At 36.5% G+C, this 27,458-nt stretch overlaps 1 protein-coding gene across 5 annotated transcripts; it reads right to left on the bottom strand.

Annotated features, from left to right (window-relative positions):
* Positions 1-194: 194 nt before the first annotated feature.
* Positions 195-27,458, bottom strand: LOC129763004 (uncharacterized). 5 transcript variants are annotated; one of them, XM_055761701.1, is made up of 14 exons: positions 27,334-27,458; positions 22,169-22,308; positions 21,659-21,760; positions 10,426-10,488; positions 10,273-10,359; positions 9,591-9,653; positions 9,481-9,525; positions 5,608-5,670; positions 5,497-5,541; positions 2,186-2,248; positions 2,033-2,119; positions 926-982; positions 672-725; positions 195-564 (listed from the first exon to the last, which is right to left on the bottom strand). In XM_055761701.1, exons 2-12 carry the CDS (start codon positions 22,281-22,283, stop codon positions 927-929), a joined length of 789 nt encoding a protein of 262 aa, XP_055617676.1. In that variant the 5' UTR covers positions 22,284-22,308; positions 27,334-27,458; the 3' UTR covers positions 195-564; positions 672-725; position 926. The 5 variants fall into 5 exon arrangements, with proteins under 5 accessions (XP_055617676.1, XP_055617677.1, XP_055617680.1 ...); XM_055761702.1 differs by having other exon boundaries at positions 27,328-27,441; XM_055761705.1 differs by lacking the exons at positions 2,186-2,248; positions 5,497-5,541.

Below are 27,458 nucleotides of genomic sequence, written 5' to 3'. Positions count from 1 at the left end.
TGAAAGAAAATTTCATCGTCTACCAATTCTGTACGGCGATTGATCGAAACCATTAATTCTCCCGCCACTAATCCTAGACTAATCAGCAAATCATAAGCTGCTTGTATCCGTAGTCATCCACAGAAAATAATTGCCATAACCCTAGGTTTCACTTTCTTTATTTTATGACATGAATAAAAGAACACGATTCAAAATAATTTTCATATTTCTTATTTATTTCCATTCTGATAGAAACAAGTACTTCGATTGTGATGTAAGTGTGCTCTATGATAATAATTGAAAAACAAAGATCAAAATTGAATATTTTACTTCACTAGAGTTGCACAGGGTCCTGTCTGAATCAGTTATCGTGAGCAATAGAAGCGGATTGATGTTTTTTATATTCGACAAAATATTTGAACATATTATTTGTGCGCAAATTAACAATCGTTTAATGTGGTCATATATGGACTCATTTGTCATCATAGTTGGTGTATTGGTGGTATTGCAATACTAAGGTATCCTGTTTTTCGTGCTCTGAATATCTGTAGGCTGTTGAACTATCATTGAACATGATCGGTGGAGCTGCAATGATAAAACAGTTTACAACTCAGAATATCGTTTATTCTTCAGTTTTTCATACTGCTACTCAAATTTCATTAATCTTGGTAAAAAAAATTATGAAAACTTACCCAAAAACCGTTATCCCGACTGCAACCAACATGCTGGGGGAACAGTTTTGTGTCCTGCAACAAATTACTTTCGATTAGATAGTTTGCATTATCTCGTTAACATTTTTCAGTAGAATGCATTTAAAATGGGCGATTTAATGCAGCAATTTGAATTGTGTAAAATGACATAAATAAGTGTACTCCGCTATTTTTGTTATTATCACGTTAATTTTACATAGTTCGTTTTGTTTGTTCTGCTGTCAGAAAAAGCTCACCTTAAATATCAATCCGGTGTCTAATAAAATAGTCTTCATCAATATCTTCCCGTGAGTCTGAAATTGAATTAGGTCAAATCACTTGGAATGCATTTCAATAGTTATTGATTAAGGTTGTGAACTACACAATCATCAAGAAAATAATTGTTCAGAAATTTTGTTGATTTGGTTTCGCTTGACAGTAGCAAAACCATCTTCACCAAGGATGACAGCTAAGCTTATCGAGACCGGAAATATTAATAGATAGGGCTTCAGTTGAGAAATACGCAAAGCGGAGATAGGTGAGTGTATATTTAGTTGCTTCAAGCCATCGATATATAACCCCTTTTGTATCTGCTCCCGTGTGCATTGACCCTGTCGCGATGCAACATTCACCTAATATTTTGATGCTATGATAGACGATGGTTTGGTGGTGCAAATTATGGAGCCGCGATAATAAATATAAACAAAGAGGGAGACCAAAATCATAAGGGCTTCGTTGGTGCCTTTGACATTGCATCAATGCACCGAACTGACGCTATGGCGAAACAGACGTTAATGTTGTGCGCCACATAATTATTTGAGCAATATCAAACTAAACTATAGTGAATGTCATGCTTATTTGGGGCTGGTTGGTTTTCGTTGTACGAACGATGTCCTGAGGTGCGATTCCACTGAGACAATACTAAGTAGCATGTAGCATGAGTTTTGATACTTGCAAGTATTGCTATTGTTGCTGTTTTCATTCGATGCTGAAGAAAGATTAATGTAGTTATGAGATGTGGAATAATGGTGCTGGTGCAACAAGTATATAATCGCAAAGGGCACCGGAATAGCTTTCGAGATAAATTTTCAATGCATTGACATGAAACAAATTGCGACATACGATCAGCTTGTGTATTGTTCTGCGAGGGCAAGAATGAATCATCTATCAACTATCGTCAACTGATTCTACAATAAAAAAAAAACAATTTCAGGACGACCAAACCATTCTACTAAACAGTAATTTCTAAAATCTCGCAGCATTCTCAAATAATATCCGAAGTTATTAACAAGCGACTTGAACAAAATAACAGCGTAGTTCTACGTGTCTTGGACACAACCTCCAATTTTTTTTTAAATTCTTACCAGCCGAACGTTTGTCTAAGTTTGAAGTTGAACGCTTGCGGTCTGTTAGAGTTCCATCCACCCCCATCAATTCCTCGTCTGAATTATCTGTACAGAAAAAAAGAGAGTCAGTCATTGATAAGTTTTGATTGTTGCATTCAAGAGGAAACTCACCCATTGGTTTTTTCCATCTTAACCTCAGCGACGGTTTCCGTGTTGGATACTGCTGATACATTTCTGTAATACACTCAAATTACTTAAAGATCGTACACCTTCAAACAAATTTCTTTCGACTTGGACTGTGGTCACGCGTATTCTAGAACTTGCCCCTCGGAATAAATTCAAGACGTGTTATTTGGCTTAAGGAATCTCAACTAAGTGTTTATAAATGACGCTAGTGAATGCATACGTTGAGACGGCAAAAGTTCCTCAGGAAACGTTAACGCCATTCGAGAAGAAAAGGTATTTGTGATGGTTTAAACAGTCCATAATAGGTACAATCAACCAGCTTTCATTTGGATCCTAGAACGTTCATGAAAGGACATTTATATACAGAGATATTTGTGTTTGAATGAAAAACTGTTTAGTGTAGCAACTTCCGAACCCTATCGTATCGACCAACCGGCCGAATCCACCAGCAATCGAGCTGTCAACGAGCGAACGCATGGCAACCGCGTGTGAATCAATCGTTCAGGTTTACGTTATGGAAACAACAGATCGCTTTGTTAAAGATTTAAATAAAATACGTTTCTAGTAAATCGTCGTGACTCTCAATCAATCAACTCAAATCAATCTCGGTATCACTGCCCGTCATTTCTCATTAGGTTATGGGTCCAGTGATCGCGGTTACCGGTAAGAAGAGAGTTTTTTCACGTATCGAAATGGAAAAGGAAGGAGAAACGACACGAGTCCCACTGTTAGACTGGTCGAATTTTCCAAAATGGGAGTACCAGATGTTGGCGCTCTTGGAGGAACACTTGGAGGAACGTCGAGCGGGAAGCAGTGGAAGTTGAAGAGCTGGTGGTGAAGGAAGGCGAAGCTCCAGCCATTCAGGATACAAAAAATGCAAATCTCTCATTTCTCGGATCAGTGACAGCATGTTGAAGCCCCGAGAACTATATGGCAGGTTATGGAAGAAAATTTCGAGCGGAAAAGCAGTGCTACTCGTCTCCACCTACAGATAGCTCCTCACACTGCGGTACGATGGTTGTAGTTTACAGGATCACTTCCTGACATTCAATCGGATTGTCCAGGAGTACAAGTCGAACGGTGCGAAGTGCGAGGACATTGACATCGTGTGCTATCTGTTGCTTACTTTGGGACCGACTTTTGCAGCAGTTGTTACCGCCCTGGAGAATATGTCGTTAAAATTCGTGAATTGTCGATTGCTTGGTGATGTCGGTGGCGGATGCGGAAAAGCGAAGACAGATGGCGCAGATGGTGGTACAAAGAAATAAAAGAAGAAGAATAACAAGTGGAGGTGTAAAGGCTGTGGTCGTGAAGGACACAAATTCGTTGACTGCTCGGAGAAGAATAAGAAGAAGGAATCGACGAAATCGAGTGCGCTTCTAGAAAAATATGAAAAAGGTGTGTGCTTTGTGAATGGTCATCGTAGTGTATTTTTTCCGAAAATGGAAGAGATGAGCTGGATAGTCGACTCTGGTTCATCTGAGCATCTCACGAATAATCGGATGTTGTTCAAGAAGTTGGTCCCAATGAAGAAGCCGATGCAAATCTCCGTTGCTAAGGAAGGAGAGTCTGTTTGTCGTTTTGAATGGAAAATCGATTCCCATCACACTGAAGAACGTCCTTTACATTATGGAAGCGCGTGTGGATCTACTGTTGGTTCGGAAGATGGAGCTTGCTGGTCAGAAAGTTGTGTTTGCCGGTGGTGTCGTGACAATCGAACGAGAGTAGGATGTGATAGCCGTCAGTGAGCGTCGTGGTAAGTTCTACAAACTAGACTTATTTCGTGAAGAATCAACTGAGCCGGTGTTTTATTCGTCCGGTAGTGTACCCGAAGAGCTTGAACTCTGGTATCGTCGTTACGGGCATTTGAGTGTGAAGAACTTGAAAGTGCTGATCGACAATGAAATGGTCTCCAACATGAGTGCGAAGAAGGGTAGTAGTGATTAGCAGTGAATTCTTTTGCAAACCGTGCCTCTTAGGCAAACAGACCCATAAGCCCTTTTCCGCGCGCGATGCCGGTGGGCATTGAAGGTGAAAAGTTTTTCGTAACCTTCTTAGATGACTTTACACGTTTCATGATAGTGCACTTAATGAACTCGAAAGATCAAGTGACCGATCGTTTCAAGAAGTACGAGGCGTATGTGAGTGCAAAATTTGGGAAGCGCATATCACGGTTCCGCTGTGACAATGGCGGAGAATACTATTGTCGAGAGTTCCAGAGTTTCTGCAAGCAGAGGGGGAACCAAATCGAGTGGAACGTCCCCTACACTCACAAAGTTTTGAAGAGGCTTATTTTTGGGATATTCATTCAGGAGTTACCGTGTCTGGGAGCACAAGGAGATCTTCGTGGCACGAGATGTGGCCTTCATCGAAGGCGAGTGAAAGCGAGGATGAAGATGCAATCATTTCTGATGAGACGGATGGTGATTCGGACCAGGGCGTTGAAGTAGATATTTTCGACAGCTGTGTCGATAAAACACTTCGCGAAGAACCGGAGCAGGAACCGATTACACCGAAACCAGCAGCAGCGGAGCAGAAAACGGAACGAAAAAAGAAGGCACCTGAGTGGCATCGCGAGTACGAGATGGATTATACAGGATTCGCGCTGAATGTCACATGTTTTGTAGAGAATCAGTCGACATCGTTAGTTGAGATGAAGAAAAGATGTGATTGGGAGAAATGGGAGGTGGCCATCCGTGAAGAGATCGATTCCCTCAGGCCAAACGATACGTGGACGTTAGTCAAGCTACCCCAAGGTCGTGTCCCGATACCGTGCAAATGGATCTTCAAAGTAAAGCAGAACGAGGCCGACGGAGGAAATCGATACAATGAGAGCATGGAATCCAAGGTTTCATTCGTTCGTCGAGAAGATTGGATTTAAAAGGTGTTCCAGTGTCCCGTGACTTTGCGTGAGAGGCTCTGGCGACGATCAGGTGATTCTGGTGTCGTATTTCCACGACCTACTGGTGATCGGTCGCAACTTGAGGTCCGTAGAGACGGTAAAGCGTTGTCTAGCGAAAACACAAACGCATAAAAATGAAAATTACGAATGGTTTATTTGGAGGGTACGCATAGCATAAAGTCGTTCTACGCCAGATATACGATCCTGTCTCGGACACAGCACTGTAACCTTTTCACTTTATATTGCAAGCGAACGCAAACAAACGCTGTAGAAGTAGAAATTGTATAGAAGATGTAGAAATTGCAATTGAGCCATTTAAAAACAAATGCTTCTTATTTGAAATGTCTCCATAATATTTCATTGAGAAGATTTGATATATTCTTTTAATTCTTACCAGCCGAACGTTTATCCACCTCTATCGTTTCATCGTCCGATTGGTCTGTACAGGAAAAGGAAAGTGAGTCAATCATGTCTTCTTCCATAACGCATTCAAGAGGAAACTCACCCATTGGTTTTTTCCATCTTAACCTCAACGACGGTTTCCGTGTTGGATATTGCTGATACATTTCTGTAATACACTCAAATTAATTAGAGATTGTACACTTTGCGGGGTTTTCAGATTATCGAAACAACATCGGGTTATTAATTTTAATTAAGCATTATTCACTGACTACACCGTGCTCATTCTGAAGCAAACTTTCACGAAAAAAGGTTGTCGATATAAATTGAAATAGGTCAAATAACTTTAAAGAAAAATTCCAAAAGGCGAAGCGATCAGGTAGGTCATGCGTTATCGATCAAAACAAATGGTGATCACAAGCAGTGTTGCCATATTTTAATCTGTACCAGAGGGATTGAAAATCTCACTCATCTGTACTTTTTCTTCCAAAAATCTGTACCATCGAAAATATTCGTTGTAGAGAAAAATCCATTTTGTTAGCATAAAAAATACTCATTTATTCACTACAACATTCACATTTCATTCGTGCGTTTGATGATGCTTATATATAGTTTTTTTGAATCTAAATTGCATATTATCGTATGCTAAAAGTTTCGAGCTGCCGCACCAAACGATACTGTGGCGTAAAAGTAATCATGTACCTAAAATGTAGCTTTGTTCAAATGTAAGAAATTTAACCCGCGGAAAAAATCTGTACCAATCTGTACTTTTTGACGAAAATCTGTACTTTGTAACGTACAAAATCTGTACCAAAAATAACGAAAAAATCTGTACCTTTCCAGATAAATCTGTACGTGTGGCAACACTGATCACAAGAGGTGATATCTGGTATGTTTTAACGACTAGAGCATCAAGAGCAATCACCTTATCGTGTCTTTGCTCACATTGCGGTCTTTTTCTTCAACTCAAACGCATATGTTATTTCGATGGTGAGGTATTTGTGATTATTTCATCTGATTTAAACAGTTCATAATATGTACAACGTCGAGCTAATTCCACCATATGTGCTCCGAACCATGCATGTGTGGCCTAACCAACGATGTTGATTGATTTCGGGAACACATTGAGGGTACAAATTTAAAAGCTAAAAATCGGACGCTTCACGAAAAACTATCCAACGTTGAGATTATTGTTTAGTGATAGCTTTATGAATTTACGGGATTTTTGCACCATTTGATTCAAGCTCTCCCTAACAATCTATTAAAATATATAAAATTTGCAACAGTTGATTGGTTAAATTGCGTTAAAATGAGAGCTTCTGATTTCACATACGGGAATCGCGGGTAATACGGACAGTGGGGGTAAAATAGACAGCTGGTTGATTTGAATAGTTACATTTTAAATTTCTGTTAATGAGAACACCTTCTTCTTCTTCTTGAATGGAGTTAACGTTCCCTATGGAGCTTTTGCCGTATCAACGTATGTATTAACTAGCGTCATTTATTAATACTTAGTTGAGATTTCTTAAGCCAAATAATACGCCTTGAATGTATTCCGAGGGCCAAGCTCTAGAATACGCGTGACCACAGTGCAAGTCGAAGGAAATTTCTAGGACGAAAAATCCCCCGACCAGAACGGGAATCGAACCCGAACACCCGGCATGATAATGTGAGACGCTAACTACTCGGCCACGGGTGCACAAACACCCTTCTACATGTTATTCTACAATAGTTAAGCTACCCTATTGCAATGAATACTAATCAAAAGTGGAAAAGGGAAACAAAAACCGAAAATCATACATGATTCCACGTGTGGATGTAATTTTAGCTGCTTCGATATTAAGCGTTCTGAGTGGTTTAATATCTAAATTCAATTCGCTGATGGCTATATTTCGGTTTGTGAGTTAACAGAGAAGCGATATTAGGTATGTACGGAAAAGTAAATTCATTTTTGAGTGGAAAATTTAAATTATTGAAATAATTGTACTCATGGGGTGAAACACACAATTGCCAGTGGGAGTGAGATAGACTGTGAAAAGTCTGTTTAATCTATTCCTAAGGAATGCCCTGCGTCTATAAATGGAAATCAAATCGCCAAATGTGGACTGTTTAGAAGCTGACTGGAACCAAAAGCAAAATAGTTGAGGGTCTGTCCGTTTATACTGCTGAAATGCACGATAACACTTCTAGGTGGATTAATTCGATTTTTTCATCATTTAACGGACATTTGTGATGAGTTGAATAAAATTATTCCTCTCGCGATCGATAAACCTCTACGTTTCATATATTACACACCTGTCCATATTACCCCCACTATGTGTCCATATTACCCTCAACGAAGAAATGTTGTACTTTTCGGTCTGTTTTACTTTCAGTAAAAAACATTGAAAAACACTTTTTTGTAAAATATTTGACCAATTAGGTAGAAAAACAGTATATTGAATCGCAAGAAACTGCATCAAACTTTGGGGAAACATAAGTTTCCAAAGATATAATTGGAGTTCTTCTTAACATGCCCGTTTTACGCCCACCTCCACTACATTTGTAAACCATTTTGCCTTTCTCTAACACGGACTAGAAAATCAGACACCGTAACAATAACAGTAAGCCGTAGGTTAGAGGCAAATGAGCATTCATGTTTGAAGCCTCTATGATATGAAAAAAATGTTTAAAAAAATCAGTGAGCGTCTCCATAGCCACAACGGTTCCTACCACTTCGTCTTTGATGATGAATAATTTAATAAATAATGATCTCACTTCGAACCGAAACGTAGTTTTGAAAACTCCAATAAATTCTTCCGTCCGAAGGAACGATTCGTAACTTTCGTTTTCATGAGTTTGAATGAATTTCATTGCTGAAAATTTTTCACTTCTGTTGTGTGGGAATGCGTAAGTATATGTGTGAGTATCATCACTCCCTGCATTCGCCATTCCCACAAACGTATCAAAAACGAAAGTTACGAATCGTTCGCATAGCATAAAGTAGTCCTGCGCCAAATATATGGTCCTGTCTCGGACACAGCACTCTAACTTTTTCGCTTTATATTGCGCTTTAAAATCTACTTTTCGTCTCCAGTAGAATACTAGTACTTCAAAACCCCCTTCCGTTATTTGAAGTTTTGGAGCAGTGTTGTTCGAACGTCGTAGAAATAGAAATTGTATAAAATTGTAAGATGTAGAAATTTCGATTAGGCCTATTAAGGCAGTATTCTAGTCTAGAAATTTGAAAAAAATCAATTTTTTTTCCTTCAAATTTTTGTAATTTAGGCAATCAAGAATATACTCTAGAAAGGACATATCCAAAATTTTAGTGATGCGGTATCTAATCTAGTGTGGCCATAACAATGAACTTCAAACGCGTTTTTCTCGAAACTAGTTTTTTCAAACTGGCGTATATCTCAAGTTCTACTGAACCTATTCATATCGAATTCTGCGAACAATCTGCAGGCATTTCGCTATCGCATGAACATCTGAAATATTATATTTTTTAAGTTTTACTATTTAAAAAAACGGGAAACGTAAGAAAAAACGCTTTAAACCGCATTCTGTTTTTTCAAACGGCCGCCATTTTGTCAAAAAAAAAGATGTTTTTGACTTGTTTGAGGTTCATGCGATAGCGGTATCTTTACTAATTCAGAATCTGTTCGTTTTTTTATGTTTCAGATAACCAGAAGGGCTGGAATCGTGTACGCCATGGCACAACTTTTTTTTGACCCCTCTCACTTTATCAGCTCTTAACTATTCTAGTTATGAATATTTTTTCTCCGTTCAATTTTTGTTTTATTGTTAAAAGATAGATGAACAAATAATGATATAATGGAAACTAAAAGTATTCTTTGTTTTATTGTTACGGAGCTCGTGAAAACGTCCGAAATTCGTGTCTCTACACTAGAATACTCCCTTAAAAAACAAATGCTTTTTGTTTGACATGTATTCATAATATTTCATTGAGAAGTTTTGATATTTTTTTAATTCTTACCAGCCGAACGTTTATCCACCCCCATCATTTCCTCGTCTGAATCAGCTGTACAGAAAAAAGGGAGTGAGTCATTGATATGTTTTGATTTTTGCATTCAAGAGGAAACTCACCCATCGGTTTTTTCCATCTTAACCTCAACGACGGTTTCCGTGTTGGATATTGCTGATACATTTCTGTAATACACTCAAATTACTTAGAGATCATAAACTTTGCAGTTTTTTCAGTTTTTCGAAATTACATCGAATTTTTGATGATAATTATGCATGTTTTAATGATAATGTGTTTCCAAATAAGTTTTAACGACCAGCGCATCGAGCGTTGTCGTGTAATTGATGATGAGACCATTGATCATCGGGACCGTATCGGCTCTGTGGCCGACATGATTGAGTATTGGCTTGCCTTTTGACATTGCATTTTTTTGAACTTATATCTGTAAATAAAATCAGTGCGTTTTATTGTGTTTGCTAAACACAAAAACAAAATTCAATTTTGAGAAAAAAAAATTATCTTTTAGATAACTCGTCTTGCTCAAACCAAACTTTTTCACTTTATATTGCGCTTTAAAATCTATTTTTCGTCCCCAGTAGAATACTACTTCAAAACCCCCTTCCGTTTTTTGAAGTTTTGGAGCAGTGTTGCGGTCGAACGCAAACAAACGCCGTAGAAATAGAAATTGTATAAAATTGTAAGATGTAGAAATTTCGATTAGGCCTATTAAAAAACAAATGCTTCTTGTTTGACATGTATTCATAATATTTCATTGAGAAGTTTTGATATTGTTTTAATTCTTACCAGCCGAACGTTTATCAAAGTTTGAAGTTGAACGCTTGCGGTCTGTTAGAGTTCCATCCACCCCCATCATTTCCTCGTCTGAATTATCTGTACAGAAAAAAAGGGAGTGAGTCATTGATATGTTTTGATTTCTGCATTCAAGGGGAAACTCACCCATTGGTTTTTTCCATCTTAACCTCAACGACGGTTTCCGTGTTGGATATTGCTGATACATTTCTGTAATACACTCAAACTACTTAGAGATCGTAGACTTTGCGGTTTTTGTTCAGATATTCGAAATTACTTCGGGTTTTTAATGATAGTTATGCTTTATTCACTAATCGCACCATGTTCATTTTGAAGCATACTTTCTCAAAAACAGGTTGTCGATATAAATTTAAATAGGACAAATAACTTTAAAATATTCCAATAGGACGAAATGATCAGTGATCAGTCATGCGCCACAATGGTTTCGCTTTCGCTTATCAAGCGAACGACCGTGGGCTCAATCCCAGGGCCTTCCTTTAATTGATCTTCTAATAGGGTTTGTTCAAGTAGTTCAAAATCTTCATAATATACTCGAAAAAAAACTAAAGGAACAGAGGTCGTAGTCGGAATTTTCAGGAGGTTTCTGAAGTGCTGTAACTTCGTGAAAATCAACGCATGAAAATTGGATACACTTTATTTTGTTTCAAGTTTTGAAATAGTTTACGGTCATATTTTTATACGGAGGTGTGTAAATGTAGTGGACAAACATATCGGGAAGAAATAAAAAATCTATTTCTTCCTTTGTTTTCAAACTATTTGTGCTTTCATTTGGTTCCTAGAACGTTTATGTTCCATACAGAAAAAAATCTGCTTCGAATGAAAAACTACTCCTTTGTCTTGAATGATGAATAATTCAATAAAAAATGATTTCATCGCAAACCGAAAGGTTGTTTTGAAAACTCCAATAAATTCTGTACAAAGTTTCTCAGACGAAAAAAAAATTGTTTTTTGCACCGATTTTTAAAAAAGGTTCTAAAACACGTTTATTTATAGTGTTTTAGAAAACCAACTATAATTTTGCAATGCAAAGTTAGCGTATCCTCTAAACTCCTACAACGCATAAAAACGAAAGTTACGAATCGTTCATTTGGAGGGGACGCACAGCATTTTTTAGATTTGGTACAGATTGCGATGAAGTGTTCCTCTAATTTACTCCGAACTATGAAAAATCGGAAAAAATGGGGAAAAAGAAATGTCGTATATTGTCAATATATGGCAACAATTAAACATATCTTGTGTTGTACTTATCGCATCGGGACATACTATACGGCTATTTGAAGACGACAATCTGTGCTACAAGTGTCGTTTTGACAGTGTTGTGATTGTCCTTTTCAGTCTCAAGTTATAGCGCGTCAAAGATGGAGTCCACCAAGCAAGAAATTCGCCATATTTTACGTTTTTACTACCTGCGAGGTAAAACTGCAACGAAGGCGGCCAAAAAAATTCGTGTAGTTTAAGGATCTGATACTGTAACGTTTCGCTCAGCACAGCGTTGGTTTGATCGATTTCGTTCTGGTGTCGTGGCTGTCGAAGATACACCCCGTACTGGTAGGCTAATTGTCGTGGAAACCGATAAAATCGTTGAAATCATCCAAGTAGACCGGCATGTGAGCACTCGCTCGATTGGCCAGGAACTGGGTATAGACCATAAAACCGTTTGGAACCATTTGCAGTAGATTGGATTCCCAAAAAGCTGAATGTATGTGTGCCACACGAGTTGACGCAAAAAAATCTTTTAGACCGAATCAACGCCTCCGATGCGTTGCTGAAACAGAACGAACTCGACCCATTTTTGAAGAAGATGGTGACAGGTGATGAAAAGTGGATCACGTACGACAACCTAAAGCGAAAAAAGTCGTGATCGAAGCGCGGTGAGCCGGTCCAAACCATCGCCAAGCCTGGATTGACAGCCAGGAAGGTTTTGCTGTGTGTTTGGTGGGATTGGAAGGGAATCATTCACTATGAGCTGCTCAACTATGGCCAGACCCTCAACTCGGTTCTCTACTGTGAGCAGCTTGACCGTTTGAAGCCGGCGATTGACCAGAAGCGGCCAGAAATGATCAATAGGAATGGTGTTGTTTTCCACCAGTACAACGCTCTGCCTCACACTTCTTCGATGACCCGCCAGAAGCTACGGGAGCTCGGATGGGATGTCCTATTGCACCCACCGTATAGTCCGGACCTGGCTCCAAGTGATTATCATCTCTTCCAGTCCATGCAAAACACTCTTGGTGATACTAAGTTGGCCTCAAAAGAGGCTTGCGTAAACTGGCCGTCTGAGTGTTTTGCAAATAAAGAGGGGGGGTTTTATAAGGGGGGGGGATAGTGAAGCTGCCTTCTAAATGGCAACAAGTTTGCGAACAAAACGGTGCATATTTGACTTAAATTGGATAATTTTAAGTATGTTAAATAAAGCATCAAACATTTCTTTTTCCCCAACCCAATATGATAGAGTGCTCATTTTTATGTTATCAAAAATAAGGTGACCAAAATTGTCGATGAAATGAAAAACCTAACTATCTTATCTTTATAGATAGAGGTAATCATAAATTAACAATGTTTTAGTCCCAATTATTTGAGATATCTTTGTAGAACAAAGTTTTTTCCATCTCTTGAAATAACCGATATAGCCACTTTTTTTCTAAATTACGTTAGGGTCACCATGAAAAAAACTGTTTTTTGCTCTTACTTTTGTATTTCAAATTCTATATACAAACTGTCTTCGGAAGACTTTTAGAACATACTAATACACACATTTTGCGATACAGAAATTGTCAATATATCAACTTCAATCAAAGTTAGTGATATTTTTCCCCAAAAAACGTGCTCTTTTAATTTTTTTTTGTCATTCTTTCTGGGGCAAACATAAAAAATGCATGCAAATTTCACTCTATATAATATGTGATTTTCAAAACTATGTTAGTTTTTGTGTTTGAGTAAATTAAAATTGAAACCGTGAGTTTTTGGGTAAAAAACATCGTTAACTTTGAGTAAGTTTAAGATATTGACAAGTTCTGCATCACAAAATGTTGGTATTGATAAGCTCTAAAAGTTGTACTAAGACAGTTTTGATGTAGAATTTGAAATATAAAACTTAAAGCAAAAAAACGTGGTTACGCTAATGCAACTTAGATAGAAAGTGCGAAAAACAACTTTGTGGGAGATATTTGTTTTTTTAGACAAAAACTGTCTTTAACAAAGTTGTTACGTATGATAGAGCGCTCATTTTTATGTTATCAAAAATAGGGTGACCAAAATTGTCGATGAAATAAAAAATCTAACTTTCTTATCTTTATAGATAGAGATAAACATAGTTCGACAATGTTACAGCCCCAGTTATAGTGGGAATGGTTAAGAAAAATCAAGATCCACTGCGGTAAGTGATGTGATTCTAAAAACGCGAATTCATATCTCAACACGCGGCAGAGGTCTTTAGGTATCCTGACAAGGAAAACCTGTAACAATAATTTCTCGCTCGCCCTGTAGGAAACCTGAGAAGGTAACCGAGAGAACTCCTCTCAAACCAATCGGACCAGCAAACCAATAATGGAATATTATTCAATGCGCGTAGTCTTTAACCCCAGAATGAAACAATGATAAGTTAATGACTTAATGAATTATATAATTAAAGAACTTAGCATGGGTTGCTGCCAAATAATGATGTTTGCAATTCTACCGAGGTTCATGGTGATATTTTCACATCGGTACGCAGTCAAACTCAAACTACGCGTTGGTTGATGTCCATATTCCCGTTATTGTAGTAACAGCGGTAGAAACGAGAGAAGCTATTCTCGCCAAATAGAGCATTCTCAGAGCATATCTCAGGCTCTGTGCCTTAACGAGCAAGCATAACGAGTGTATCACACGCGAAGAAGGTGAGTTTAAAAACACACCCGGGAGAAAAAAAATTAAAGCTAACACGCTCTCCAGAAAAAAAAAACACATTGACATCGGGCACACAAAGCGAGAAAAAAAATTCACCGTCATCGTTAGCGTTTTCTATAAGTTTAACTAATAGAAAGCACGTTTGTAACCGGCATTATTATGAAATTTCTCCAAATAACGATACGGAGAACTTCGGGAACAACACTTTGCAATCACAACTAACGCTTTGCCACCACTTATAGAGAAACGAACACGAAAAACATTTAAGGAAGGAGCAAACGAAAAAGCGTCTACTCTCGATTACTACTCCCGCGAGACTATTAACATTATTGATGTTTTTATAGTCAAAAACTTATGATTTCAATTTAAATTTACTCAAACACAAAAAATAACATAGTATTGAAAATCACACATCATGTAGAGTGAAATATGCTCTTTAAAATGCCGTCAATAAACTTTGTTTATGTTTGTCCCAGAAAGAATGACAAACAATTGAAGAGACCGTATTTTTTGAGAAGAAATATCAATAACTTTGAGTTAAGTTGAGATATTGACAAGTTCTGTATCGCAAAATGTTTGTATTAGTATGTTCTAAAAGTCTTCCGAAGACAGTTTGTATGTAGAATTTGAAATATAAAAGATAGAGCTAAAACAGTTTTTTTCATGGTGACCCTAAAGTGACTTAGAAAAAAGACGCTCTATCGGTTATTTTAAGAGATAGAAAAAAAAAGTTCTACAAAGATATCTCAAATAACTGGGACTACAACATTATCGAACTATGATTACCTCTATCTATAAAGATAAGAAAGTTGGGTTTTTTTTTCATCGAAAATTTTGGTCACCCTATTTTTGATATTTTGATTTTGACATAAAAATGAGTGCTCTATCATATGTAACAACTTTGTCGGAGACAGTTTTTGACTAGCGAATGTCGAGCTCTAAATGCTAATTTCCACTTAAATACATCTCCTTGACCATTTTGCATTGGCAGCAAAATCTCAGATTGCAATTAAACGTTCTTGGTGTAAAGACATTAGTCATCCAAGCAACTTTTCATACTTGAAATCTTGGAAAAAGAATTAGACCGCTTTTTGAAAAGGGACAAAAAATTTTCTTCATCTTTTACCAAAATTTATAACTCAAGTACTATAATATCTACAAAATTTTGGATAAAATGTTGACATTTTCTTAAAAAATACCAAAATTTTGACGTAGGACTACGTCTTTCATTTCTATACCGGGGTGTAAAATCGTTTCGAAACCGAAAGCGTTACGCCGGAGACCGAGATTTTGAGCGTTAATAGCTCCTAAACAACTGAACGAAATGGTATGATAAACATTTCATTCGAAAGATAAAATGTCTACGCGATATATACTTGTTACTTTTTGATCCAAAAACTTGTTTCAATAGCCTTAAAATTGTTCTCAAAACAGGCTATTGAAATCACCAATCGGTATATAAGCGCGCGCCGCTCGGAAATCCACTCAGTTCTAATTGAACAGCAATTGGAGCATGTTGTCGCTGTTGTGGTGAAGCTCTTCGTTTATCATGAAAGCGCGAATGAACGGTGTCACCAAGAGCCTGTTTGTGCACCTTAGGCCAGAAGAGAATCCATCAGGAGGAGAGTGATGCCACAAACGGTTCCCCGGGAAGAGATCGGAGCAGCCGCCACACACACACATACACGCGCGGAACTCTTCGTTTGGGTGCCATTCAGCATCGAGAAAATTCCGGAAAGATTCAATCGTTGCTGAAAAATAATCTGCCAGTTCCCCTGGGAACTGAAAAATACATTCATGCGAAAGAGTTTATTTTAATGTTTTCTAACCAAATAACACAGCGACCAAATACATTTGATTTTGTAATTTTTCAACCAAGTGTAATTAGCAGGAAAGCTTCTGAAGATTATTCTTCCCCATCAGTAGGATATTTCCGTATCTAATATTGTATGCGCACGCAATCGATTATTGCTCAGTCGCCGAAAATTTCGAGCTCAGAGAGTTCATTCCCCTCTAGTTTGTCTTCCAAATTGCCATCGTAAACCACACCTTCTCTCGATTCAATCACATACAAAAAACATACTTAAGCGATATTCTGGTGGTGAGACGCTTTCATTTTTCGTGAGGACATCGACAAGACAACATCGTTGCCTAACGTGCTGGAGGAGGTGGACGGCTAAGGATCGACACATACACGCGCAGAATTCTTTCCGTTTGGATGCCATTCAGCATCGAGAAAGTTCCGGAAAGATCTAATCATTTCTGGAAAATAATCTGCCAGTTCCTCTGGGAATTTAAAAATGCATTCATGTTAAAGAGTTTATTTTAATGTTTTCTATCCATGTAACACTGTGACCAAATATTTTTCAATCAAGTGCTATTAACAGGTGGTTATCGAGTTAGTATTAACTACTGGCGGGCTTCCAGTATCGAGGAAAATGTAGAAATATCTAATCGTTGCTGGAAAATAATCTGCCAGTTCCCCTTGGAATTGAAAATTACATTCAAGCGAGTTTATTTTAATGTTTTCTATCCATATAATACTGCGACCACATACATTTGGTTTTGTGATTTGTCAATCAAGTGCAGTTAGCAGGAAAGCTTCTGAAGACAATTCTTCAGAACAAGGTTTTTCATATCCTATATTGGATGCATAAAACCTTGTGCCTCCAACGTAACGCTCTCGTTTTCGAAGTCCCCCAAATATTCATTTATTCATTCATTCAGAATGGATTTAGATTCAACTTCAAACAAATGATCTCTAAATCAACGATAGTCCTACGTCACCCTTGCGGTTATACCATAGATATAACCCACTTTCTGTTTTTTAAACAAAAATTACACTGAAAAAAATTATTTTGAAAATTAAAATAATTTATTTTCAAAACCGTATTTTTGAAAAATTCTCAAAAAAAAGTTATGTGAATAGCCCTTACAATTTCCAGCAAGTCAAACATACATCGAAAAATGCGCCCTTTTATAGGGATTTTTTTCCAAGTTTTTCATGTTTTCTTCGAAAATATTACTACTAATCCTAATTTTGTTTAAATCCAAGAATCTTATTTAGATACTTTTGTCGTAGATATCAACTTTCTATCTTCTATAGTTTCTGGAATACATGGCATTTTTGTATGAAATCCCTTGAAAAAGTAATGCTTTACTCGTATAGTTTTTGTTCGTTAATTCTCGCGTTTGACATGTTCTTGACATGTTTCTAAATAGAAAAAAGTTTTCATAACATGTAAATCGCTATAGTTTTACATAAATGTTACGAGTTAAACATTAATAGTAATTGAAAAAAACATGAAAAAGTTGATGTTGAAAAAACTATTTTCCTGTTCTGCAAAATTTTTGGCTCATTTCAAAAAGTAGTTTAATTCTTTTTCGAAGATTTCAAGTATGAAAAGCTGCTTAAATGACCAATGTTTTCACACCCACAACGTTCCACTGCCATCTGAGATGGTGCTGCTAAGACGAGTTGGCATGAAATCCGTCCGATGCAAAAAAAAATCGAATAATTTTTCCTCCTCAAAGCAACAAATTATTCTTGTACAGAATTTATAGGAGTGTTAAAGCTACCTTTCGGTTTGCGATGAGATCATTTTTCATTGAATTAAAGAAGAAGGAGTAATTTTTTATTCAAACAGAAGTATCTGTTAGTGTTGTGATAGTCTACAAAAAGTTTGAAAAAAACCGAAAGAAACGGATTTCTTATTTCTTCCCGACATGTTTGTCCACTACATCTACACACATCCATATAAAAATGTGTTCGGGAAATATTCCAAATCTTGAAAGTTGTAGCTTTAAAATAAGGTATATTCCATGTTCATGCCTAAAAATTTCGACTTTGCACCCTGTTCGCATTTTTTTGTCGAGTGTTGAACAAAATAATCACATCAAAAACAAGTCGTGGGCGCTCCTCGTAAACGCTACGGCCGTTGCTGTTAACGATCGATTGCAATTGCGGCGTTGCTACTATATTTTGGAGATTTTAAAAAATAGCATGGCGTAGTCCTATGCCAAATATGTGGTCCTGTCTCGGACACAGGACTCTCACTTTTTCACTTTGTATTGCACTTTATAATCCACTTTTCGTCCCCAGTAGAATACTGCTTTAAAACCCGTTTTTGACGTTCTTAAGCAGTGTTGTGTGCAAACGCCAGCGAACGCCTTTCAAATAGAAATTATATAGAAGAATTGTATAGGCCAATTTAAAAAAAAAAATTCTCCATGTTTGATATGTCTTCATAATATTTCATTGAGAAGTTTTTTTTTAATTCTTACCAGCCGAACGTTTAACTAAGTTTGAAACTGAGCGCTTGCCCGTTCTGATGTAATACGGGTATGGACTCTCATCCACCCCCATTCTTTGATGATATGCATGGTCTGTACAATTGAAAAAAATTGAGTTATAATGTCTTCTCACATAATATTTCATTGATGAGTTTAATTTGTTTAAAGTCTTACCAATCAAGCTTTCATTTAAATTTGGCGCTGAACGCTTGATCACGCCGTAGCGTTGTGGACTTGTTTGAATCAACTCCGCATCAAGGCCCATCGGGTCCTCTTCATCTTTACCTTCATGCCATGAAAAGTCTGTAATACACTCATGTTATTTGTAAATAATGTTTCCCTGTAGGGTGTGCCATCGCGATGTGGACGATGGAACTATTGAATAACTTTGACAGTTATTCCCGATCGGTGTCATTGCACAATGGTCCAGAAGATGCATTTAAGTGGAAAATAGAATTTAGAGCTCGACAGTTAATCTTTAGACAAAAACTGTCTTCGACAAAGTTGACACATATAATATAGCGCTCATTTTTATGTTATCAAAAATATGGTGACCAAAATTTTCGATAAAATAAAGAATATAACTTTCTTATCTTTATAGATTCTCTATCTACATAGTTCGACAATATTGTATTGTAGTTATTTGAGACATCTTTGCAGAATAATGTTTAGTTCTATATCTTGAAATAACCGATTTAGCACCTGTTTTCAAAGTTACGTTAGGGTCCCCATGCAAAAAAAAATGTTTTTTTTGCACTGATTTTTTTTTCCAATTCTACATAGAAACTATCTTCGAAAGACATTTAGAACTTACTAATACAAATATTTTGCGATGCAGAACTTGTCAATATCTCAACTTCACTCAAAGTTATTGATATTTCTTCCAAATACGCTCTTTTCATTTGTTTGTCATTCTTTCTGGGGCAAACATAAAAAATGCTTGCAAATTTCACTCTATATAATATGTTATTCTCAAAACTATGTTATCTTTGTGTTTGAATAAATTAAAATTGAAATCATGAGTTTTTGGGTTAAAAACCCATCAATAATTTTGAGCAGGATTAAGATATTGACGAATTCTGCATCGCAAAATGTTGGTATTGATAAGCCCTAAAAGTCGTACGAAGACCATTTTCATGTAGAATTTTTAATATAAAAAAAGACTTGGATAGAAAGCGCTAAATAAAACTTTGTGGATATTTTTTCTCTAGACGAAAACTGTTCTCGACAAAGTTTTTGTATATGACGGAGCACTTTTTTCAATGTTGTCAAAAATTGGGTGACTAAAATTTGAGGTGAAATCAAAAATATAACTTTCTTATCTTTATAGATATAGATGAACATAGTTCGACAATGTTGTACCCCCAGTTATTGAAATCAACTTTGAGGAACAGAGCTTTTGTTCTATCTCTATCTCTTTTTCTAGCTCTAAAAGTCTTTTGAAGACAGTTTGAATGTAGAAGTTGAAATATAAAAGTTGGAGCAAAAAATAGTTTTTTTTTCATGGGGATCCTAACGCAACTTAGAAAAAAAAGCGTTATATCGATTAGTACAAGAGATAGTAAAATACTTTGTTCTTCAAAGTTGCTTGCAATAACTCGGGCTACAACACTGTTTAACTATGTTCACATCTATCTATACAGATAAGAAAGTTTTTTTATTTCATCGCCAATTTTGATCACCCTATTTTTGACAACATAAAAATGAGGGCTCTATCATATGCAACAACTTTGTCGAATACAGTTTTTTCAAGAGAATAACTATCGAGCTCTAATTGCTAATTTCCACTTAAAGGCACCTCGTGGACCATTGTGCATTGATCATTTAAGCAACTTAAGATTTTGGAAAAGGAATTAGACTACTTTTTGAAAAGGGGCACTCATAACGTTTTAATGTATAAATTATCGCGATATCCATGTTCTGCAACCTGTTTATATATAGAAACCTGTCAAGAACATGTCAAACGTGAGAATTTACACACAAAAATGTTACGAGTAAAACATTACTTTTTCAGAAATCTCCATACAAAAATGCCATGTATACCAGAAACTATAAAATACAGCATATTAATGTCTTCGATAAAAGTTCATACTTGAATGAGATCCAAAACTTTGTCGAATACGCTGTATCGCTATTTTGATTTTGAACAAAATTAGGATTAATAGTATTGTTTTTCAAGGAAACAATGAAAAAGTTGTTGTTAGAAAAACTTTTTCCCTGTAAAATTGCCCATCTTTTGATGTATGGGTGATTTGTTAGAAATTGTAAGGTCTACTCACACCATTTTTCTTGAAAATTTTGAAAAATACTTTTTTGAGGAAAAAGAATTTCAATTTTTTATCAGTGTAATTTTTCTTTAAAAAAAAATTATTTTGTTTTTATAAAAATGAAAACTATTTCCTACATTCTATCCTTTAACCTGAATTCTATTTATATTGTAGTTTTTGAGTAGGAAATTTTTGTAAAAAATAAGGAATTTTTTTTGGCTCATTTCAAAAAGTAGTCTAATTCTTTTTCGAAGATTTCAAGTATGCGAAGTTGCTTAAATGACCAATATCTTCACACCCACTATGTTCCACTGCTATCTGAGATGGTGCTGCCAAGACGAACTGACTTGAAATCCGTCCGATACAAAAAAAAAATCAAATAATTTTTTTTCGTCAAAGCAATAAATTAGCCTTGTATAGAATTTATTGGAGTTTTCAAAAGTTGTGGTGGAGTGTTGTGTTAGTCTACAAAAAGTTTGAAAAAAACCGAAGGAAATTGATTTCTTATTTCTTCCCACTATGTTGGTTCTCTACATCTACACATATCCATATAAAAATGTGTTCGTAAAATATTCCAAAACTTGAAAGTTGTAGTTTAAAAATGAGATATATCTCATGTTCATGGGTAGATTTTTCACGAAGTTACACCATTTCAAAAACCGCCTAAAAATTCCGACTTCGCACTCTGTTCCTCTAATTTTTTGTCGAGTGTCAAATCAAAAACATGTCGTGGGGTAGAATACTCCGTTTTTAACGCTATGGAGCAGTGTTGGGTGCAAACGCAAACGAACGCCTTTGAAATGATATAGAAGATGTAGAAATTGCAATTAGGCCAATTTAAAAAAAATATATGCTTCATGTTTGACATGTCTTCATAATATTTCATTGAGAAGTTTTGTTTTGTTTATTCTTACCAGACGAACGCTTATCTAAGTTTGAAGCTGAGCGCTTGTCCGTTCTGATGTGATACCGGTATGGACTCTCATCCACCACCATCCTTTGATGATATGCAGAGTCTGTACAGAACAAAAAAGAGTTGAAATACACTCATGTTATTGTGGTAAATAATGTTTCCCTGTAGGGTGTGCCATCTCGATCTGGGTAATGGAACTATTGAATAACTTTGACAGTTTCGACAGTCATTGTTTACGTTTGTGGAATGTCGTTTCGGTACCATTTCAACTATGCGTTACATTGTCAATAATATCGATTAGATTTGTGAACTCAGTGTGCGTATCGTCGGAAATACTCCACTGGACTTGTGGAGATTGAAGAGAAAAGTTAATGCTAACAAACCGAAGATCAGACTGTTACTGTGAAAGAATGTTAACATGTCAAAATCTATTCATCTTTATTAAATTTATTCAATATTTCCATCATCCATATCGAGATGGCACTCCCTTACGCTAAAACGGTTGAAATACCATATTGTGGTTCCATTGCAGGCGAAATTTCATTGAGCGCGGCCTCGTTGGCAGCACATGTTAGACAGAGAACTATCACACAAAAGCTCAAAAACATTATGGCGTTGGGAGCCATTTTGTACGGTTGGCAACTGTTTGTTCTGAAAAGGAGTAAAAATTGGAATTACATAGATAATGTTCATTGAAATAGAATGATGTGGGCATATATTGTGAGAATATATACAGTCAATCGCCAAATTGAGTGTACACGTGCTACTTGACGATACTCTTCATATATTTGTCGCAAAATGTTTTGAATATATTTCTTCTTTTGATGCATATCAATAACACACACATTAAGGTGGAGATGGAACGAAGCCACAAATAGCTGCCACAATGGCGCTCACTTATTTCATCTTCCTACCTCACCCTTCGCCTGATATTTAATAATTTTGTGAAACAGTGTGTAGAAAATGATCGTTTTCGCATACTTCCCATCAAGTAATATCAATTAAACTCTAATCGATTACTAACTAGACATCAAATTTTCATTTGCCGTCGCAATGTATAATGGAAAACGTCGGAGAACTCGAGCACTAAATGGTAAATTTTCATTTTTCAATTTTCCGCAATGGTTTTGTTTGTATTGGTGAAAGAAGTTATTATTTCGTTATTTTTTCGACACTGATGCCAGACAATATCTTCGAAACAGCTATAAAAATCATTCAATAAAATTTTATTCTTGAGTCATAGCGTTCCATGTCATGAAAATCAATAAAATAAAATTGTGTTGATATCAATACAATTATTATTTTTGACCTAGGATTACGTCTTTCGGGAACATATTGGGGTACAAATTGAAAATCTAAAATCGAGTACATCGTGAAAATTGTCCAATTTCAAACGCTTATTGCTCAGTCATTTCATGACGGATTGATGAAATTTTTGCGTCAACCGATTCCGGCACTCAATAACAATATTTTATATTGAAGAAAATAATATATGTCATGAAATTATCGAACAATTGAAAAATCTTAACCCCCATCCTAACGGAAATACCCACTTCTGATTGGTCGAAATTGACGACACATGCGGCGGGTCCCTAACAGAGACATCAAAACCAAGCTGCCTGGGGGAAATCGGCATTGCAAATATATGCAAGTTGGTGGTATTTTTGTGTTGCAAGTAATTTGAGTGATACGATTAATTCTAGCGAATGAAATTTAAATTTGGAACTTTAACGTTGATTGCTTCATGAAATTTCATATCAATCGTGTATTGTGAAAAAATTGGGCACAAGTGTAAGTGTAAAATTGTATTTGGTAGCAGTTGTGTTAAAATGACTCGATTTATTCCAATTTTCATAAATAAGAACCAAGGTGTGTTCCTGCTCGAGAACGGGTCGTTTGGTTTAAGCTGTCTGTTTTGTTGTGATCATTTTCACCCAAGGAAAGTTTATACGGCGAGAAAAATTAGAAAAGTGAAGAAATATTAGAAAAAGTGATTTCCCATATTATCTACATATTGTATTAGGTGCTGTTAGTCCAGTTAAAATTCGCATTGGGTTGAATAAACACTCAGAAAGTGAACATTTTAAAAGAAAATTACCTTTTCCATTTCAAATATGTTTTCTCTATATTAAAGTAGCATGTAAACACTGATGAGAAAAATTGATAATTGTGTTCGGTATTGGTAATTATCTTATATTATATTGGTGAGTTTTTTTTCCTTTATTTCATCCATACATAATACAGAAGGCATCTCGTCTAGGATCACAGAGGGTGATTTTTATCATATCTCGTTCCACTTCGGCATCTTTTATCTGATACGCACCATCCAACGACTGTTTACTATCCTTCTGTTATCATCGCTCGGTAAACACTGGTGGAATGAACAAACAATACCCAACAACCAAACAAAACGGCCCTTTTCAGGGCCACCAAATCATTATCAAAGAGTTTAACAATGTAATCTTTCAAACATATCCAAAATCAACAGATAGCCTAACGGAATCCTACGTCAACTATGCGGTCGTGTCTCGGACACAACCCTCCTGTGACTTTTTACGTTTTATGGGTCTATAATGTAAGTTTAAGCAACTTTAACATTGGTTAAGTAAATTGTATTGCAAAGCTCGGAACTCTGCCACGACTGCCTCTGTAGTAAACGGAGAAGTATTATATTAAATCATAATACCTCGGCCAATAAAGAGGAGGGTTAAAATTCTCCAACATGAATATGTGAAAAAAATACGATCAACGAAGGAGCAAGTTTGAAAAATTATCAACATCGAGCTACTGTGCGGAAGAACTTGTTAATACCGAATATTTGCCATCGACAGGTACGACAGAGTCTTTCAGATTATACGCTCACGTAACAAATTTTAATAACTTCTACAAAAGTGAACCGATTTCTATTGTTAAGAAACGAAAATAAAGCTTTTCATGCATTCTTCATGCACAACTCTAACATTACGACTTCGATGCTGTTGAAAATCCGAGTTATTTCTTCTTTAAGTTCCTTCAAATTTTGTGGCTTATTAACATAGCAACGGTCCTTCACGTACCCCTAGAGGAAGTAATCGACGACGAGAAATATAGAAATTCTTACCATAAGAGGACAAAGCTTCATTAAGGCTTCGGTTGCTCGAGTAATACGATTTCACTAAAAATACACGTTCTTGTAAATTGTACATCTTGACACTAAAAACCACCCGATCAGACTGAACGAGTAGCCGAATATTATCGTGTCGAAGTGGGTAATGTAGTATTACCATTGACGGAGCGAAATTTTTTTTATAAGAAGCTATTCGATTTTTTTTGCGTGAGCGTTTAATCTGAAAGACCCTGTATATAAAATAATTACACTTAATGATTTAAGAGTTTACGTTTGACGTTTGAGATTTGCATTATGAGCTTGAAAATCCAAATTCAGGAGCAACTATCGACCTCCCTTCTTCAAGCCCTCTGCGCGGATATAACATGTGTTATAAATATGCTCATGTTACTCTCGCGTATAATCAGAATTTTACTTCATATGCAAATACACCCTCTATATATATATATATATATATATATATATATATATATATATATATATATATATATATATATATATATATATATTTATTTATTTTTGCAATTGGTCATCGAAACACATCGTTCATACATTTTACTTCAGTATTGAATTGTTATTTTTTTTTCAAATGTATTCTAAGACTCGTGTCAGTGATAAGTCTGATAAGTAAATTGATCTATTTACGTACCAAAACCAAAACAAACGGTGTGCTTTGCTTTTTTCTCACAAACACTAATTCCTCATGAAAACTGGTTTTACATCTACTACTACAATGGCTTCGTTCCACCTTCACCTTAAACTAGCTATGCACTCAAGAAAATTTCGCGAAAAGTTTTTGGTAATTATTTATTCCTGAAAGTTGGAAAAAACTGTTTTCTAAGCTTTACAAAATGGAGTGTACAAATTAAATTTCTTCAAACAAACTAGCTTTTTTCATCAGTTTGTGAAGTCAACACCAATCCACTGCTTGGGCAGTGTTGGTATTTGTTTTTTGTTGTTGCTTGAAATTTGTTTTTACCAAAATGGCAAGTAAGAGAAAAGTAATAGAAATTGTTATACGTACAATGATGATAAGTAAGACTTTTCGAGGAAAAACATTGCGACATTGTATAGAAAATCATAAACAAGTGGAAATACGAAGAAACCATTGCAAATATTCCGAGTAGAAGACGCAAACGGATCCTGTCTCCTGATGATGAACGGGTAATTGGGTGAACATTGCGAAGGAACCCTAAAAAAAATTTCCTAAATTGACTACTGAAGTAGCCAGCACCATTGGAAGACCTGTCAGCGCAGACACTGTCCGGAGAGTAGCTTACAGGATCAATCTGTGAGGTCGTGTTGTTTGTAAAAAGTCTTTTATCTCAAAGGTGAACATGAAAAAAACGACTACAGTTTACTAAGGCACATGTAAATGGATATAAGAAATACGGGAACAAGGTCCTTTATTCGGATGAGTGGATAACCAATCTCTTTGAATCGGATGTAAGATAGATAGTGTGGAAGAAACCAGGATCGGTGCTCCAGATTCTGCGTTTGGTTACCACAGTAAAACAAGGCGGCGGCAGTCAGCTGATATATGGGACAATGGCGGCTTCTGGAACTTGAACAATGGAGTTTATCGATTCGGCGATGGACAAGATGGTTTAATTGAACATCCTGAAACGTAACCTACAGTCTTTCGTGCAGAAATTGGGCCCTCCTCGTGATTACTACCTTCATCAGGATTAAACAAGATTATGACCCGAAGCACACTGATCGCATCGTGCGTGAGTGCCTGCTCTATAATGTCCCAATCAACTCAAAACAAATCTGCAATCACCGGATTTGAATACTATTGACTATTCATGGTGGAAAATTGAGAACCACCTGAAGAATAAAAATCCAGGAAACCAAGTGAAACACCCTCTAGTGACTAGAGCAACCTCTGGACTCTAGTGACTAGAGCAACCGAAGAGCCATCATGCTATTCCACTGAACCACTGAATCATGTGCAGGCTCACGGTCACTAAATATGCCAGTACTGGATCAAAGTGGGATTCAAAGATCTAGGGGGGGGGGGAGGCGTGGTGGTATGCTAGAGGTTCCAACAACTGTTTCATTTGTGTTCTCTGGAACTGCAAATGTCTCTAAGACACTACTGGAAGCTCTAAAGGTGCTAAATATGGAGAAAGAAATGACCGGCATCCAAAAGTCGGTCATCCTTGGCTCCTGGATGGGTTTTCGACCGTTCCTGGTACAACATCAAGCCCAAACAAGCAGCTACATACACTCAGCAGTATCTAGTGCTCCTTTGGCATTAGCAATCCAGGAGCAGGTAAAAACTTTGGCTGATGGCTACGACTTTGTTTATGTTATATTTAACACCATAAAAATAATGATTACGTATTTTGGCTGGACAATTTACCACAGTGCCGGCCGATTGAGATTTTTTTTTAATAAAAAATGTATAAAAGTTATTGGAGAGACCAACAGTTGACACACTCACTCAAAACTTGAATTTCATCTTTAATCATGAAACTAAATTAAAAAGTAGCACATATGGAAATAGCCGCTAATGCTCCTAATACATGTAGAAAAAAAAAGGGTCTATCGCTACTTGCCACAACCTAGATCAATACTGCACGAACAGAAGTTTCACTGCTGAAAATCCACTGAGTACTTTCGCTGTTAACCAATGGCTAGCAAACTGAGCTTTCTTCCAGACCACAACGATTATTTAAACACAGATCGA

Source organism: Toxorhynchites rutilus, chromosome 1 (assembly GCF_029784135.1).
Source record: "Toxorhynchites rutilus septentrionalis strain SRP chromosome 1, ASM2978413v1, whole genome shotgun sequence".
NCBI classification, from domain to species: Eukaryota; Metazoa; Arthropoda; class Insecta; order Diptera; family Culicidae; genus Toxorhynchites; species Toxorhynchites rutilus.
This window is presented reverse-complemented; position numbering and strand designations above follow the sequence as displayed.